This window comes from Terrapene carolina, unplaced genomic scaffold, assembly GCF_002925995.2.
Source record: "Terrapene carolina triunguis isolate 2854851 unplaced genomic scaffold, T_m_triunguis-2.0 Scaffold171, whole genome shotgun sequence".
In the NCBI taxonomy this organism is placed as follows: Eukaryota; Metazoa; Chordata; order Testudines; family Emydidae; genus Terrapene; species Terrapene triunguis.
This window is the reverse complement of record NW_020664522.1, coordinates 4,354,482-4,374,003: the sequence shown is the minus strand read 5'-3', so window position 1 is coordinate 4,374,003 and position 19,522 is coordinate 4,354,482. Positions and strand designations below refer to the sequence as shown.

Sequence of the window (19,522 nt, the reverse complement as noted above, 5' to 3'; positions counted from 1 at the left end):
AAGGAATCTTTGTAGGCATCTCCATTATAGATTCACACACACACACACACACATTGTTCCTTTGAGGGGGCAGGGCATTCCCTTTACAGAATGAACCTGGATTGACCCCCAAATCCCACTGGATTTGCAGGAGGTCAGAACCATCTACATTCAGGCCCAAGCCTCTGCACCAGCTCTGGAGTCCCAGGATCCACACCCCTCCCCAACTGCCAACTCCCTGTTGCTGTGGCTCCAATGGAACTGTTCTATCTAGGACTCCCTACTCCTAGGGCCCTCTTCATAGGAGGATCCCCAGTATGAAGCGGGCTCTCTGGGAAAGCTATTGCAGTCTGATGCCTAGGGAATCCCAATGATGCCAGCAGGGGAAGGATGCTGACTCCCCACCTCATCTTGCATGGAGCACCTTCTGCAGGAAGTGGACATATACAAAATGGGGAACAACAGGCCAGGCAGTAGTCCTGCTGAAAAGGATCTGGGGGTTATAGCGGCTCACAAACTGAATGGTGAGTCAGTGTGATGCTGTTGCCAAGGTGGCAAATGTCATCCTGGGATGTGTTAACATGAATGTCACATGTAAGACATGGGAGCTAATTGTTCCACTCTACTCAGAACTGGTGAGGCCTCAGCTGGAGTACTCTGTCCAGTTTTGGACACCACACTTCAAGAAAGATGTTAAATTGAGGAGAGTCCAGAGAAGAGCAACAAAAATAAGAGGTTTAGAAAACATGGGCTCTGAGGAAAGGTGGAAGGAATTGGGCGTATTTAGTTTAGAGAGAAGATGACTGGAGGGGGACATGGTAATAGTCTTCAAGTATGTAAAAGGTGATCAGTTGTTTTCCATGTCCACCTAAGGTATGACAGGAAATAATCAGTTTAGTATGAAGCAATGGAGTTTTAGGTTGGATATTAGGCTTCTAATTATAAGGATAGTTAAGCACTGGAACATGTTACCTAGGAAGGTTATATCATCTTTGTCCTTGGAGGTTTTTAAGAACAGGTTATACAAATACCTATTAGGGATGGTCTAGATATACTTAATCCTGCCTCAGCACAGGGCAATGGACTGGATGACCTCTTGAGATGTCTTCCATCCTTACATTTCTATGATTCTAGAATAGGAGTGGAAAGTGCACTTGAATCCTCCCCACTTCCTACCCCTTTTCCATGTGGGAATGGGACCCTTTTCCACCTAGATTTAGGCCTTAGTTCAACAAGCATATGCATAAGTGCTGTGCTGAATCAGGGCGTAAATGGGCACCGTCTTAACCCATATTAGGAAATGGCTTACACAACCCTGTGACAGCCTGGGTTCTACCAGTAAATCCAGCTGGCTTAAACTATTATATGATTGTATATACCATTATATAACAATCTGGCCCTGCCTACACACAAATACATTATAATGACACCTAAACGTGTGCTATAGCTCAGGTATGCTGGGTGTGCTGGTAGTACTTATGGTATCACATGACATTGTAAATTATTCCATAACATGGCTGGGCCTTGTCTACACCAGCCATTGGTGCCATTCCGAAACATGGTTCTGGCCAACAGTTTGCTTGGACCAAGACAGATCTAGTTTGGGTCCTGTCTGAGCTTCAGTGTCAGCTGTGGTAGGGACCAGTCACAACATGGAAGCCCCCCAACACAGGTAAATCTTGGTTCAGGACTGGCAGTCTGGGTGGTAACAAATGGTGCTATAGTATTAGGCCATGGTATTACAGGCCCCAAATCTTATAATGGCCCAGTCCTGACAGCATGCCTTTAAAAGACTACTTCACAGAGATAGTGACTCATGAGACTGGATCACACAGTGAATCATTCACACTTAGGCCATCACTAGGTATAAATGATGTTGATTTATGTGTAGGTGGCACTGACAATTGTATTTTATTTTTAAATTGTATTAACTTGCTAGGCTAGTTTGAAATAGTTTTCTGGGTTATTGTGTTTCGGTTACAGTATAGTCAGTCACATTCTTTCCATGGACATTGGAAATTAAAGACAATGTAAGCATCCAGGTCAGGATTTGACCCACTAATATTAATAATACCTATCTTTTATATAGATAGTAAAGTTATAAAAAGATTTATTTACCTAGACCTGATCCATACCTAAAGTAAGGCTGTCAAATACATTGTGTTTGGGCTTTGGGTTGGTTGGTTTTTAAACACACACACACACACACACACACACACACACACACACACACACACACACACAGGTTAGTGGGAAAGTCTCATTTCACTCCCCCCCCACTGCTCACCTTTTAAAAATCAGTTATTTTTGTTTAGGTTTGGGTATCTGTTGGCCTCACAGAGAGTGGAAAAGCTCAGAATTAGAACTTACTGAAATTTTCTGAAATTTTGATTTTACAATGAAATTTTCATTAAAATTTTAGAGGGGGAAAAAAAAGGCAAAATATTTCCCCCCAGGTTTCTCAATCAGTTCTGCTTATGGCATATTCCTCTCTCCTTCTTGGAAGGACATGTTTTTAATTTTCCCCATCAGTACATGGGCTAATCTCCCATTGGCCACTGTCTGCCTTTTCTGATTAATACTTTTCCTGGATCCTTACAATCAAACAATGGACCACATCCTCAATTGATGTAAATCAACAAAGCTCAGCTGACTTCTATAGAATATGCTGACTTATACCATGTGAAGATCTGGCCCAACATGATGCACTTGGAGTCCAGTGCACTTTTAGGGCTGGATCCAATGCCTATTGAAACCAATGAGAGTCTTTCCACTGACTTCAAAGGGAAGCATTTCAAGACGATCCAAGAACAAGAGGAGCCCAATGAAATTACAATTAATTGTAATAGATCATTAGTCAATACATTGTCAATGCAAGGTTTGTTTTGTAAAGAACAAACACTGACCAATCCAGGAGGAAATAATAGAATTTATTTTTGTTTATCCTCTTCATTGCTGCCTAGCATATTAAATACCTAGGGGAAAATGCAACTCATGTGCTGCTCTATGTTGAATACCTGCTACAGTCCCATTGCAGTACATAGTTTCAAATAAAAAGCAGGCCCTTAAAAGAACAATGTTGTGTTCTAGCTCAGCATAGTGATAGCTGACCATGATAGTAGAAGCATTAAAATAAAGATAATCTGTACAGTTTAGAAAACTTTAGGGAAGGTGAAGAAAACCTTTAGCTTCTGGGAGGTATTTCAGTGTAAGCCCATCTCCATTTTGAAAATGGAGGCAAGTGATCTGGATGCTAGAATGTTTGTGTTGTACTGTGAATAACAAGGATTCCATTCCATAGCTGCCTGGAACAACAAATGCAAAACAGCAGTGGCACAAAACCAGTGTTTGGTATTTGCATTTGAAGGCAATATCTGCAAATCATTTGGATATGATCTTTATGGCAAACGAGTCACGCTATTTTCATGGAGTTTGTTTTCATGTTTTTGCTGAATGCAGAGAGTACCCCTTACAATGTCAAAGTTCTATGGCCTCTGTTATATAGGAGATCTGTCTAGATGATCACAATGGTCCTTTCTGGCCTTAGAATCTATGAATGTCCCCTCCAAAAAGCATTAAATACAAAAGCAACATTTACTAGTTTCATCAATTACTGCTTGTCACAGTGCTATGCCAGACACGCAACAGAATCAGCATTTAAGTGCAACCATATTAAGAGTCCAACTGACTATTTATTTCTGGGTGATTAGAAAATAGATACAAGGGGAATAAGTAAACACTGGAATTAGAGTCAGTTCTTACTAAGAAATGCAGTGCCATCTGTTGGAATTATCTGCAATATCACCTGGACAAGATGCACAGGAAACTAAGAAATTCCATACCAGAATAGCTCAATGTCTCATCTAATCTGATTGCCCACTCTATATATGACTGTAGGAGGTGCTTGCATGGATGCCATCCTGAATTGTGCCCAATTTCAGGGTTGATGTTTTGCCACTCTGCTGTCAGAACCACCTTTCCTGCTTTGTATAATGCAGGCATGCCTTCCTGGATCACAACCCTATCTGCTGGGCAGCTGGTTACTAACATTGGCTCCAGTATTATCACAAACCAGGCCAGTGATTGAAGCCCCCACGTCTTGATCATTGCATGAAGGTGCTTTATTATTTCCCCACTGTTGTCTATCTAGTCTCCAGAAGAGCAGGTCAGATGTAGGGTCACAGAATTAGTGTCAGTCTAGGGGATTGTATCCGTAAAAATAACTATCCAAATGCCAGACAGAAACTTCTGTATATAACCTGAAGTTGTTAATAGAGTTAATCAATGGATACCCAGAAAGTATACCTCTCACCATCTGAGCATTTTTGTCCTGAAAACAAAATCTGGCTAGAACATGCCCAGAGTTTGGATAAATTTGGAGCTGGTTCCAGACCTGAAATTTGTGACGCAGGCCCATCTCTAAGGTCCAAACCAACCCTCCAGATTGAAATATCCCCAAACTTTGGTCAAGTTTGAATTCAGATTCAAACTTTCAAGATGAGCCCAAGCAGGAGTCTTACTACACCGCCATAAAATATAGCAGATAAAACATAAAATACAGCAAGAGATGTTAAGAGTAACAAGAAGGGTTTCTTCAGGTATGTTAATAACAAAAGGAAAGTCAAGGAAAGTGTGGGCCCCTTACTGAATAAGGGAGGCAACCTAGTGACAGAGGATGTGGGGAGAAAGAAAAAAAAAAAAAAAAGCTAATGTACTCAATGCTTTTTTTGCCTCTGTCTTCACGAACAAGGTCAGCTCCCAGACTACTGCACTGGGCAACACAGCATGGGACCAGCCCTCTGTGGAGAAAAAAAAAAAATGAACGAGCACAAGTCCATTTAAAAAAGCTGGACGAGCACAAGTCCATGGGGCTGGATGCGCTGCATCCGAGGGTGCTAAAGGAGTTGGCAGATGTGATTGCAGAGCCGTTGGCCATTATCTTTGAAAACTCATGGCGATTGATGGAGGTCCTGGATGACTGGAAAAAGGCTAGTGCCCATCTTTAAAAAAAGAGAAGGAGGAGGATCTGGGAAACTACAGGCCAGTCAGCCTCACCTCAGTCCCTGGAAAAACCATGGAGCAGAAACCTCAAGGAATCAATTGTGAAGCACTTAGAGGAGAGGAAAGTGATCAGGAACAGTCAGCATGGATTCACCAAGGGCAAGTCATACCTGACTAACCTAATTGCCTTCTATGACGAGATAACTGGCTCTGTGGATGAGGGGAAAGCAGTGGACGTGTTATTCATTGACTTTAGCAAAGCTTTTGATACGGTCTCCCACAGTATTCTTGCCAGCAAGTTAAAGAAGTATGGGCTGGATGAATGGACTAGAGGGTGGATAGAAAGCTAGATCGTCAGGCTCAATGGGTAGTGATCAATGGCTCCATGTCTAGTTGGCAGCCGATATCAAGCGGAGTGCCCCAAGGATCGGTCCTGGGGCCGGTTTTGTTCAATATCTTCATTAATGATCTGGAGGATGGCGTGGACTGCACCCTCAGCAAGTTTGCAGATGACACTAAACTGGGAGGAGTGGTAGATACACTGGAGGGTAGGGATAGGATACAGACGGACCTAGACAAATTAGAGGATTGTGCCAAAAGAAATCTGATGAGGTTCAACAAGGACAAGTGCAGAGTCCTGCACTTAGGATGGAAGAATCCCATGCACTGCTACAGACTAGGGACCAAATGGCTAGGCAGCAGTTCTGCAGCAAAGGACCTAGGGGTTACAGTGGACGAGAAGCTGGATATGAGTCGACAGTGTACCCTTGTTGCCAAGAAGGCTAACGGCATTTTGGGCTGTATAAGTAGGAGCATTGCCAGCAGATCGAGGGACGTGATCATTCCCCTCTATTCGACATTGGTGAGGCCTCATCTGGAGTACTGTGTCCAGTTTTGGGCCCCACACTACAAGAAGGATGTGGAAAAATTGGAAAGAGTCCAGCGGAGGGCAACAAAAATGATTAGGGGGCTGGAGCACATGAGTTATGATGAGAGGCTGAGGGAACTGGGATTTTTTAGGAAAAACTTTTTCACTAGGAGGGTGGTGAAGCACTGGAATGGGTTGCTTAGGGAGGTGGTGGAATCTCCTTCCTTAGAGGTTTTTAAGGTCAGGCTTGACAAAGCCCTGGCTGGGATGATTTAGTTGGGGTTTGGTCCTGCTTTGAGCAGGGGGTTGGACTAGATGACCTCCTGAGGTCCCTTCCAACCCTGATAGTCTATGAGATACTTTTGATTAACAGATTTCCATCTAGCCTTGGGTCTATATCCTGCCTTACTTCCGGACTGCATCTACTATGGACACTAGTAAGAATTTGTCCATGGGTAAAGGGTTGTAGGTGAACTTTTAATAACAACAACATTTCTCATAGTCATGTTTTACTTCCTCTTTTATATAAAATTTGTTGGGCTCAATCTACCAATACCCTCTGCAGTCATTTACACCAGTGCAAAATTAATGTTACACATTACCCTTTCTGATTTGGTAGTACTTTGCACAGGTATCAATTACTGCCCGGGACCATAGTGAATGGGGCCTTAAATTCACATTATTAGTTCAAACCTGTATTCTCATCAGAACCTTTTGTTCAGTGAATAAATTCCATTGTAAAAGGATATTGCTAAAAGCAAATTACAGAGTATTCTAAACCAAATGTATTCTTTTCCAGAATATTGTCCTCAAAGCTATTGGAAGAGAGAGCAGCATCTCCAATGACAAAGTGGACTTAACAAATAAAACGTGAGTTTGGTTGTAATATGATGATGATCTAAGAAAGGGAGTGAATCTGAAATCCCATTATTTAAGGTAAATGTAATTCATCAACAATGGGACTTTTATAACTTCACAGGTAGCGATGGACCTGAATCAAAACTCTCAGATCCAGACACCTCCACACTGAGAGAAATCAATATGCATGTGGTCAGACATAGTTCTTCTCATATGCCTCCCCCATCCACAACTCTCTCCTGTTAATTCATTATATAGCCTGAATGTTACCATTATTTGCCTGGCAATCAGTTACTGTGATTATTTATTATTTGTCTAGAGCCAACAGAGTGCTAGGAGCTTGACAGACGGGCATGAAGACAAGGGCCATGCTCCAAAAATCTCATCATCTAAACAGATAACATATAGATGAGGGAGAAAGTTTGGAAAGAGACCAAAAGCAGCAGGACTGAAGTGTGAAGGAGAGCATATAATTTGTAGGTCCCATGCTTTTTAAAAATGAGTTATGGATCAGCAAACACTTCACTGTGTGGGATGAGGGACTTCACAGAGAAAGTAAAAGCATGGCAATCTGTATGAAGGAAGGGTTGCAACGCTGTTTAGAAGTCAAGGGTGGGAGCAGGCTGCAGAAGGAAGGGACAGTTACTAAAGGCAGAGAGAATAGAAAGAGGGGATGTAAAAGGAGAGAGCAGAGAAATAGACATCATGCAGGCTGTGCAGGGGACTTGAAGAGGAGGACAGCATGCTTACATGCCATCTTCCCCCAGTGGATCACTGAAATATCATTTTAAGAGACTCACTATTGTTTGTGTTTTGATCCTTGAAACAGAATCTGTTCATTTACAGGACTTTTACTCCCTAACCACTCTAGCCTGTTATTCTAGAGGCACTCATGAGTCCTGACTTGCTGGAACAGACCTCATTTTTTTAAAGGACGAAGAATGTGGAAACATCTGTTTAGTAAAAAAAATTATCCATATTCCATATAAAAAAAGGAGACCTGGATTTTTCAGTCAGTTTTTGGGGCTTGTGAACTCTGGCAAAATCTTGTTAAAAGCAGTGGGGAGGTTGTTTATTTTTGTCGTGGATATATGCACAAGATTTGGGCACATTCACTTTTAATAACTGATTGTGTTAATGCTTGTTTCTTGAAGTCACTCACAGATGGGCTGACAAGTGTTTCATTGGAATAAGCAGTAATTGTGAGGAAAATGCTCATTCACAAACAGAAACTTCCAAGGGGATGACAATACAAAAAGGGAGGGCAGGTTGAGGCGTGCTTAGGTATTTGAGGGATACACTTAGACACAATTTCCATACAGGTATAGGGTGGTTTTGCTTTTTTCAACCCTAGCATGATTGATAATCTATCATCTTTAGCCAGTCTGTGGGAGAGTTGCAGACATATGACAAACAGATTGCACTGACTGAATTGCTGGTTTAAACCCCAACACATAGCACAGTTCCATTAGGTTCACACAGGTTAACGCATGAGGAACTTCTCATGGATTTTAGTTATAGGTGAGTTTCTGCAACATTGGGAGCATGTTGTCTTGGTGGGCTTTCCCTCTTCTGCAGATGCATATCTACATCCTCGTATGGATGGGAGCGTGGGACTTTTATGTTGTGCCCGACAACTACAGACCATGCAAGTCTCACACACTGAAAATGGGACACATGCAATCAGTGAGTCATTCCCATGAACAGCTAGGGCTGAACCTCCCCAGAAATAGCTTCAGGCCAATACAAAAGCATCAACTGTGTTATTTTGGGTTGCTACACAACACAACAACGTAGCATCTGGGTAGCACAATGGGATGACAATACCAAGAAGTTGCAACACAAACATCGCTAGTTGCTGCCACGACCACAGCTGTTGTTTCATGCCAAGGCCCCTCTTTTCAGCTTGAGAGACCTTGGTTCAATTCCTGGCTCTGCCAAAGATTTCCCATGTGACCTTGGGCAACTCACTTCAAATCTTTGTGCTTTGGCTCCCTATCTGCAAGAGGAGTATAATAGTACTTCCTTTGTCTCGTCTACTTGGATCCTAAACTCTGCTGTATATATGCACCGTAGGAGGCAGCCCTCACACCACTTAGCAAATGGGACTCCAGTCTTGGCTGTAATATAATGTTATGCTACTACTATAACATATTAATATTAAGACAAAATGCTAAAGCAGGGGTAGTCAATAGGTGGACCGTGGGCCAAATCCAGGCAGCCAGATGCTTTTGAACAGACCCCAAAATCTTTTTATTTACTTATTATAATTATTGTTATTAATTTTTTAATTATATTCTCTGGTCTGGATCTTCACCAAGAAATTTGGACTCAACAAAAAAATAATTGACTCTTCTTGTGCTAAAGGGTAAAATAGGGGAATACACATGAACACTCTGAATGAAGAGTAATTGTTATTTATTAACTTTGGCAAATTTTGCAACTTTCCCAATCTAACCTGAATATTTTTGAACTCTCATCTTTAAGTGCTCCATTATTTCAGAGAATCCATCTGCACTAATTATCATACCACTGCTCCAATGGAAGACACAGAAGCCAAACTTTGCAGTAATGACAAAGAAGAAGCATTCAGAAGGGAATTGCCATACTGTACAGGAGAAATTGACTTCATGGCTTCCGGAAAGAAACGTGGGAAGGTATGATACTTCTCCCATTAAGGAACTTCAGGTTCTTGACTTCTATTCCTATTGTCAGATTATTTGGTTTGCATTACAGTAGCGTGCAAAGTTTCAAAAACAGGAGTGGGGCATCAGTGCTATGTGCTGTACATGCCCATGTGAAGTCATGGTTTGTGCCCCAAAGAGCTTACAATCTAATTTAAAATAAGACACAAATAAATGCAACAAACAAGAAGAAAGGAGGGAGGGGGTGACAGTAATAAGATCACTTGGTTACATAAATAAGCATCATGCACAACTGGATGGCTTTGAACCATTTACACTTTTTTAGTTTATTTTACCCTTCCCAGCTTTGTCTATTTGCATATCATTTGCCTATTTCAGCTTCTGCCCATCAATCTATTTTTTAAACTTCTACTTATTTAAAACATTTAAAAATGTACCCTTTGCCTATTTATTTATTAAAATTCTACCCTGACTTCTTCCCTCTGCACTTCCAGAAGAAGTTTCTGTTACCTTCTGCCCATCCCATATCCATAATCTCTCTCTTGGATGCTACCTAGTAAAACTCCCACAAGTCAAGTCCTCCACAGTCACGGAGACTCCAGAACACCTCTCCTCTTAGCCACTCACCAAGTCTTGTGCTGATGAAGGCATGGGATTCTGAGCAGATCCTCAGCTGGCGTAAGTCAGCATAGCTACTTTGACGTAATGAAACTATACTGATTTGCACTAGCTAAGGATCTGTCCCAAAATGTGTAAAGTGCAAAGTAATGTTAAGGTGAATCAGTGGCAAAGGTGGGAAGAGAACTCAGGCATCCCAGGCTCCCAGCCCAGCATTCAAACCACTAGACACCCCTGCCTCTAGGGCAGTGGTTCTCAACCAGGGGTATGCAGAGGCTTTCCAGGGGGTACATCAACTCACCTAGATATTTTACAACAGGTTACGTAAAAAGCACTAGTGAAGTCAGTACAAACTAAAATTTCATACTGACTATGATGTGTTTCTACTGCTCTATAGACTATACACTGATATATAAGTACAATATTTATATTCCAATTGATTTATTTTATAATTATGTGGTAAAAATGAGAAAGTCAGCAATTTTTCAGTAACAGTGTGCTGTGACTTTGTATTTTTGTGTCTGATTTTGTAAGCAAGTAGTTTTTAAGGGAGGTGAAACTTAGGGGTAACCAAGACAAATCAGACTCCTGAAAGGGATACAGTAGTCTGGAAAGGTTGAGAGCCACTTTCCTAAGGGATATGCATATCCATTTGCATTCACAATCGTATTCAGACAAATGACACCTTCAAGGCTCTGGTGTCACTTATTACCCAATATACAACACAGAGAAGGTGAAAGCCTCACCTATCTCAGTTACCTATTTATTTTTTAACTTTGGAAGGTGCTCAGATGCCACAGCAATGCGTGTGGTTTAGTGACCATACAAAGGTAACAAACTCATGCATTCAAAATAGGCAGATGCAAAAGAAAAAGGAGGAAGGATACAAAAATACAGTGGGATTTCCTATCTAAACTGCAACAACAAATATACACCTCTATCCCGATATAACGCAAATTCGGATATAACACGGTAAAGCAGCGCTCCGGGGGGGCGGGGCTGCGCACTCCGGCGACTCAAAGCAAGTTCGATATAACGCGGTTTCACCTATAACGCGGTAAGATTTTTTGGCTCCCGAGAACAGTGTTATATCGGGGTAGAGGTGTACTTTTAAAATGGTTATTAGCAGCCAAGGTTAAAAAAACAGGGCTAGTGATTAAAAAATTGCTACAACTTTTAAGGGGCCTGATTCTCAGACTGAGCACCCGTCCTTTGAAAAATCAGGCACCTTTACGATGTCTCAAGTTGGGTATTTAAAAAAAAAAAAAAAAGAAAAAGAAGAAGAAGAAGAAGAAGAGGTTCCCAAAAATCACAAGGCACTTTTAAAATCTTGGCCTACGCATATCTCGCTATAAATGTGCAGTACAAAATAAATGAAAACGGATGATCAAACTATGCTGCATCTCTATGGAAGGCACAGCCCAGGGAGACTTGTAGGTAGGAAACTGTGCCTTTCAGACTGTAGGCTGCTGCAGGACCAAAACAGTCCCTGATGTTATTTAGGCAGCCCTAGGAGCTGCTCTCAGTTATAGCAGCCTCCACAGCATTACCAGACCAGGCACAGTGGTTTGATTTGTTTCCCCATCCCTGGTTCTATCCCCAGCACCCAACAGTATGCCAACAGGCCAGCACATACACCATCAGAATAGCACGTAGGGGCTGGAGTCCCTCTTAGAGTCTGCACCCAGAAGACCTTACAACAAAATTAAGTTTAAAAACAGGAGGAAGCATCAGATTCATGGAGGCAGTGATAAAGGGTGTTAATGATAAGATCACACAATGGCTTGTGTGAGTGGTATGCATGTTGAGAGTTATATAGGTTACTGTTCAGTAGATTTTTTTAAAACAGTCTAAGGCTTCCTTGAAGAAGCCTATTTTGTTGGAGGCAATATGTATAAATAGGTGGTTTTAACACTTTTTCTTTTGTTTCTGTTGTTCTGTAATTTGTACCCATCCTTGTTTAAAAAAACAATACCTTTTATAGTATATAACAAAAGCAAGCCTTATTGGAAGCAAAACAGCATGTGATTTAAAGTGTCATATATAAACATTAAGTCACTGTTCATTCTATAGTAATGTGCTTTGGAAGTAAGACAACACACTCATGAATAGCCCTAGGAAATTGAAACCTAGGAAATTAGATCATAATTATATATCAAAGTATGTCCACAGTTGAGTGGTGGGCTGGGAAAGCTTAGTACAATGGGGATATGTGGTTGCAGTACTTAGTTCTAGTTTACAACAATGGTTTAGTAGACTTGTATGTACTATACTCTTCTGGTAAATATTTTAAGAGCTGAGGCACTTTGGTTTATTTCCTCTGGCTGATCCTATTGACATCACTGATCTGTTTTAGACTTTTAATGCCAATCCAATGATGAAAACCATGCATCATATTTAGTAAATACATCAGCAGAGAAATCTTTGCTTGTTATTGAACTCTGAATCACTGAATTATCAACAGATTATTTGACCCAAACAGGTATCCACAGAAAGTAGAAATCCAGCTCAAGTGAAGCCAGTGGAAAAAGAGCATAAACTAAGGCAGCTCATGAAAATTAGGAAGACTAAGAGAGTATTTGAAGAGCAAATAGCCAAAGACATAAAAACAAACAAGAAATAATTTAGGTGGTGAAGAAACAAGAAGTCTGTGACAAAATGGTTAAGCCCGCTGGACTCCACAGGAGTCAAGACAGCGGTTGAGGAGGACAAGGACATTGAAGAAGAAGAACTCAATAATGCATCAGTCCTCACCACTGTGGATATTGGGGAGATCCACAATGAATAATTAACCAGTAGAATTCACTGCCATAAGATGCCAGTGAGGTCAAGAACTTAACAGGATAAAAAGACATAACTAGATATTTATATGGATAACATCCAAGATTTGTTTATTTTATTTTTTTTAAAGGAATATAAAACCTTTTCCGTACAAAAAAGTCAAAAACTGGGTGATGGAGGTTGGGCAGACACTTTCCTCTATTGGCAGGTTTTTCCATAATTGTCCATTACAGGGTCTTCTGCACCTTCTTCTGAAGTATTTTGTACTGGCCAGTGTCAGAAAGAGTATTAAGCTAAAACTTGTGACTTTGGGCATCACTTAGTCTCTCAGACTCAGTTCCCCATCTATAAAATGGGGATAATAGCACTTCCCTACCTCAAAGGGGTGTGGTGAGGATAAATACACTGAAGATTTTGAGATGCTCAGGGACTATGGTGATGGCTGCCCACCTGTTGATCTGATATGGCAATTCCTAAGGCAGAACTGCCTCAGCAAGGTCTGCAGGATCAGTCCTAATGTGTGGTTCTGTCAGGGCCCGTCTTCACTACCCGCCGATCCGGCGGGTAGCAATCGGTCTATTGGGGATCGACTTACCGCGTCTAGTGAAGATGCGATAAAATCGATCCCTGATGGCTCTACCGTCGACTCCGGAAATCCACCGCGGCAAGAGGTGGTAGCGGAGTCGACGGCAGCGCGGCAGCGGTCGACTTGCCGCTGTCCTCACAGCCAGGTAAGTCGACCTAAAATACGCCACTTCAGCTACGCTATTCACGTAGCTGAAGTTGTGTATCTTAGGTCGACCCCCGCTGTAGTGTAGACCTAGCCTCAGACTCACTGTCCTGAAGTGCTTCCTCATGGCAAGACTCAGCATTGCAGTCCCTCTGCTTCACTATCCCCTCCAGCCTTCAGTGATCTGGGCAGTGACATGGCCCTCTGGCCAGGTCACAGAAAGAGAACCACAGAGTGTGATAGGTCAGCCCTGCCTGGGACACCCACCAGCTTCCAGCAGAGGCGCCTGCCTCAATTTTCGCTTCCTTTCATCCATAAGAGGGGCATAGTCCTTCAGTGTCCAATACAAAGCCTGCCCCTGGGCATAAATTTATTCACATACGCCAGTGCAGTAATACCCTAAAATCTTGTAAGTCAAACCATCCTCCAATTTCTGTAATAAACATACAAAGATACAGGGGGATTTTCCCATTCCTCTCTCCATGGAGATCACCTTCACAGCACCCACCCAAAAGTCAATAGCAGCAGCACTTTGTTCCCATTTGCCCCCGATCAAGGGCCTCACTCTCCAGCCATCCCTATCGGAGAGTGACCCATTTCTTGCTGCCTTTCACTCACTTCTTCATCCAGAGGGCTCCCCACTCCTGCAATGCTTTACTCCTCCAGACCTGCCTGCCTGTGAGTTCTATCCCTGCTCAGGGGCACCCACAACAGCTTTCTTGCTTCTGGGTTCAGCTCTTCTGAGCAAGCCGGATCCTCTTCAGGCCACTGCCCACGCCTTCTACTCATCAGGGGTCCCCAGCTTGTGTCAGTTCTCTCCAACACTCCTGTTACAGATCCCATAGGAACTCAGCTTTCTCTACTGGATCTCCTGAAGCTCTCTCCCAAGAAGCTCCTGCCAGCTCTTCCTTGCTGTTCCCTGCCTCCGAATCTGAGGCAGCTCTCACCACACCACCTCCTGCATCTGACTCTTCTCAGGCTCTGACTCTCCAGGTCTCCTTCCCTCTAGGGCCAGGTGCCCTCTCAAGCCTAAATTGACCAGTCATAGGCACATTGTCCTCTTCCCTCTAAGGGTATGTCTACACTTGAATAAAAGACCCGGGGCCCAGCTGCAGCTGGCCCGGGTCAGCAGGTTTGGACTCATGATGATGGGCTGCAGGGCTAAAAATAATAAATAATAATAATAATAATAATAATAATAAAAAAATCACTGTGTAGACATTTGGGCTCAGGCTGGAGCCTGGGCTCTGGGGCCCTCTCCCCTCACAGGATCCTAGAGCTCAGGCACCAGTCTGATCCTGAACATTTATACTGCAGTTTTACAGCCCTGCTACCTGAGCCCGACCCAGGTGATCCAGGCCAGCCACGGGTGATTAATCGCTGTGTAGACGTACCCTTAAAGGGCCAATGTTACTGTTACTCTGTGACACAGGGTGTCTAAACTCAAGGGAACAAAATCTCTTCTGCCCTCTCCAGATGCAATTCTCTGCAGTCTCTTTCCCCCTCTCCCAGTCTCTGCAGAGTTCTTCCTTCCTCTGTTACAGAGCATCACCTCACAGGGCTTTCTCCCTTGATGCCTGGCTCCTCTCGAGCTGCTGACCCTCAGGGCCTCTCTCCTGGAGTCTCTCTTCTCCCAGGCCTGCTTCTGAAGTCTCCTTCTCCCCAGCTGCCTTCTCCCTTCAGGTATGTCTACACTACGAGGGTAGTTCTATTTCACTTAAATCGAATATGTGGAATCGATATTGCAAAGTCGAACGTGTGTGTCCACACTAAGGACAGTAATTCGACTTTGTGAGTCCACACTAACGGGGAAAGCGTCGACATTGGAAGCGGTGCACTGTGGGCAGCTATCCCACAGTTCCCGCAGTCCCCGCTGCCCATTGGAATTCTGGGTCGAGCCGCCAATGCCTTCTGGGTAAAAAAAATGTGTCGAGGGTGCTTTTGGGTAACTGTCGTCATCTGTCCGTCACTCCCGCCCTCCCTCCCTGAAAGCACCGGCGGGAAATCAGTTTGCGCACTTTTCAGGTCAGTGACAGCGCGGACACCACAGCACTGCGAGCATGGAGCCCGCTGCGACCATCGCTGCAGTTGTGGCCGTTCTCAACACCTTGCAGCTTCTCATCCACCTTTCCCAGAGGCAGATACAGAGAAATCAGGCGAGGAGGCTACGGCAGCGGGGTGAGGATCTGAAGTCTGAGAGTAGCACAGACCTGTCAGAAACCACGAGACCCAGCGCCGAGGACATCACGGTGACAATGGGTCATGTGGATGTTGTGGAACGGCGATTCTGGGCCCGGGAAACAAGCACGGACTGGTGGGACCGCATAGTGCTGCAGGTTTGGGATGAATCCCAGTGGCTGCGAAACTTCCGCATGCGGAAGGGGACTTTCATGGAACTTTGTGAGTTGCTGTCCCCTGCCCTGAAGCACAATGACACCCGGATGCAAGCAGCCCTGACTGTCCAGAAGCGAGTGGCCATAGCCCTCTGGAAGCTTGCAACACCGGACAGCTACCGGTCAGTCGCGAACCACTTTGGCGTGGGCAAATCTACCGTGGGGGTTGTTGTGATGCAAGTAGCCAATGCAATCGTTAAGGTACTGCTCTCAAAGGTAGTGACCCTGGGAAACGCGCAGGTCATCATAGATGGCTTTGCCGCGATGGGATTCCCAAACTGCGGTTGGGCTATAGATGGAACTCACATCCCTATCCTGGGACCGGACCACCAGGCCAGCCAGTACATCAACCGAAAGGGCTACTTTTCTATGGTGCTGCAAGCACTGGTGGACCATAGGGGACGTTTTACCAACATCAACGTCGGATGGCCGGGCAAGGTTCATGACGCTCGCGTGTTCAGGAACTCAGGTCTGTTTAGACGGCTGCAGGAAGGTATTTACTTCCCGGACCACAAAATAACTCTTGGGGATGTGGAGATGCCTACAGTGATCCTCGGGGACCCAGCCTACCCGCTAATGCCCTGGCTCATGAAGCCCTATACTGGCGCCCTGGACACTGAAAAAGAACTCTTCAACTACCGGCTGAGCAAGTGCAGAATGGTGGTGGAGTGTGCTTTTGGCCGTCTCAAGGGGAGATGGAGAAGCTTACTGACTCGCTGTGATCTCAGCGAAACCAATATCCCCATTGTTATAGCAGCTTGCTGTGTGCTCCACAATCTCTGTGAGAGCAAGGGGGAGACCTTTATGGCGGGGTGGGAGGTTGAGGCAAATAGCCTGGCTTCTGATTACGCCCAGCCAGACAGCCGGGCGATTAGAAGAGCCCAGCAGGACGCGCTGTGCATCCAGGAGGCTTTGAAAGCTAGGTTCCTCAGTGATCAGGGTAACCTGTGACTATTAACTTTGTTTAAAGAGAAGCTGAACCTGCCCCCGTTTCTTTACCCAGTTTATGTTGACTATCCTCTCCAGCTACATACCCCCTTCACCCCCTTCCCAAAAAATAAAATCAGTTCTATTTTCTTAATGAACACCGTTGTCTTTATTACTGTTTTCGCGGGAATGTTTTAAACCTGGGACGCAGACTGTGGTGGGGGGCGGGTGTAGTGTAGTGATGCAAATGATGCCTCTAAATTCCAGGAATGACAGGCTCCACAGTGGTGGACTGGTTGTTTCAACGGAGCCTGCCAGCCGTCCTGGGCGGGACTGCGTGTATGTGTCGGCTATGTGACTTTCTGGCAGGGGGAGGAGGGTTACAGATCCCCTGCTGTGTGGCTCTGTGATCCAGGATAAGGACCGCTGCATAAGATCTGTAACTGCCCTCCCCCGCCACAAAGTCACAGAGCAAACCCCCCCCCCCCACACACAGAACATGAAAACCACCTCCCAGACTGACCAGGGTAACTAGTAACTGCACTGTGTATGTGCCCTGCTGCTGGACCTGCCCCCGCCTCTGTACCCTGCTAAAGGTGACTGTCCTGTCCAATTACCAACCACCTTCCCCCCCTTCACACAGACTCTCCTCCAAAAGAAAATGATGGAAACAGTAATTAACAGAAACGTATATTTTATTAGTAACTACACATGAAACAGGGGGGTTGAAACTTGGACGGGGGCTTGTGTGAGGTGGGTAGGAAAGGACTTTTCAAATTTTGGGGAATGAGAGCCTTCTAGTGCTACAGCACTCTGCAGGGGTGGAGTGAAACTTTTCACGGCCCCTGCCGCCCCTCCTTCTTTGGACTTTGGGTGAGGGGGGTATGGGACTTGGTGGCGGGGGAGGATGGTTACAGATACACTGCAGTGGGGCTCTCTCCTCCTGCCTCCGGTCCTGCAGAACATCCACAAGGCGCCGGAGCATGTCCATTTGCTCCCTCGTCAGTCCAAGCAGCGTTTGAGTCGCCTGCTGGTCTTCCTGACGCCACCTCTCCTCCCGTTCCATGTTTGCTCTGTGCATTTGGGACAAGTTCTCCCTCCACTGTGTCTGCTGGGCTGCCTGGGCTCGGGAGCAGCACATTAGTTCTGAGAACATGTCCTCCCGCGTCTTCTTCTTCCTCCGCCTAATCTGCGCTAGCCTCTGGGAGTGTGATGCCAGGCTGGGTTGGGAGACAGTCGCAGATGTGGCTGTGGGAATGGCAAAAAGGGAGTGAATTCCTCAGAAAGATAAATGTAGTTGTGAACAAAGAACATAGTCTTTCTCTGTGAACAAGACCATGCACTGCACCTATCACATGCGCACTCAGGACAAGGTCGAATTTTCGGCCCTCACCTTCAGTGCCTGTGGTCTTGCAGTGGCGATCTGAGAAGCGGGGCAGGACACCGGAATTTGTGTAGCGGGCAAACATGGTAAGCCGTAGACTTGTGGCTGCTTAAAACTTTAATAGTAGCACTGGCCTCCTTTCACATTGAAAGCAATGCCAGTCTCTGCTGCCAGCAATCAGGCAAGCATGAACTCTGCCCCTGTCCCACCCCCTCGCGGCTGTCCCAGGGAAAGATCCCTGTATGCTGCCCCTCTCCCGCCTCCACCGCGTGGCTGTAAAGCAGTCCCAATACTAACAGTCCCCTACCTAATTCAAAGCAGGGCATCATGAGCGACATCACCCTGATGAGGATCTCGGACAGCGAAAAGGAACGGATGCTTAGGGAAAGCCTGCAAAAACCAGGGCCGTATGCCGCCATGCTCTGCAGGGCAATGATCCCTGAGTACTTGATTGTCTCCTGGAGCGGAAACGTTTCGTACCACGGAGGACCCAATAAGATCGCTCTCCCCAGGAACCTGATGAACAGGCTTGAACATTACCTCCAGGAGAGCTTCGTTGAGATCTCCCAGGAGGATTTCATCTCTATCCCCGGACATATAGACCGGATTTTGGTGTAGCTGCACTGGCAGGGACTAAAGAGTGGAGCGTCTTGGGCAGCAGAATCATGAAAAACCGGACATTGTTAGATTTTTTTTAAATAGTTGGGACTAAATAGTTAAGCGCCTAAGGCAAAGAAATCATGAAAAACCCATTGTTAATATTATAAATATTCCAGTTCTGTTAAAAATAAATGTTTAGATTTTTAAAACACTTACTGCTTGATCCTTCCCCTGATTCTGTGTCTGGGGTAACGGCTGGGGATGGTTGGTAGGGGATCTCGGTAAGGGTGATGAAGAGCTCCTGGCTGTCAGGGAAATCAGCGGTGCAAGCGCTGTCGACTGCCTCGTCCTCCTCATCTCCTTCCTCATCTTCCCCGTCCGCTAACATGTCCGAGGAACCGGCCGCGGACAATATCCCATCCTCAGAGTCCACGGTCACGGGTGGGGTAGTGGTGGCAGCCGCACCCAGGATGGAATGCAGTGCCTCGTAGAAACGGGATGTGTGGGGCTGGGATCCGGAGCGTCCGTTTGCCTCTTTGGTTTTTTGGTAGCCTTGTCTCAGCTCCTTGATTTTCATGCGGCACTGCGTTGCATCCCGGCTGTATCCTCTCTCTGCCATGGCTTTAGAGATCTTCTCATATATCTTTGCATTCCGTCTTTTGGAGCGCAGCTCGGAAAGCACGGACTCATCGCCCCACACAGCGATGAGATCCAAGATTTCCCGATCAGTCCATGCTG

The 19,522-nt window shown here is 45.0% G+C and overlaps 1 protein-coding gene across 1 annotated transcript in view; it reads left to right on the top strand.

The window, feature by feature from the left end:
- The window catches only part of TRPM5 (transient receptor potential cation channel subfamily M member 5), a 92,642-nt gene that overhangs the window by 20,940 nt on the left and 52,180 nt on the right, over positions 1–19,522 (top strand). Inside the window, 2 exon segments of the mRNA XM_024208914.2 lie at positions 6,648–6,718; positions 9,210–9,363. Coding sequence (XP_024064682.2) covers positions 6,648–6,718; positions 9,210–9,363 — 225 coding nt within the window.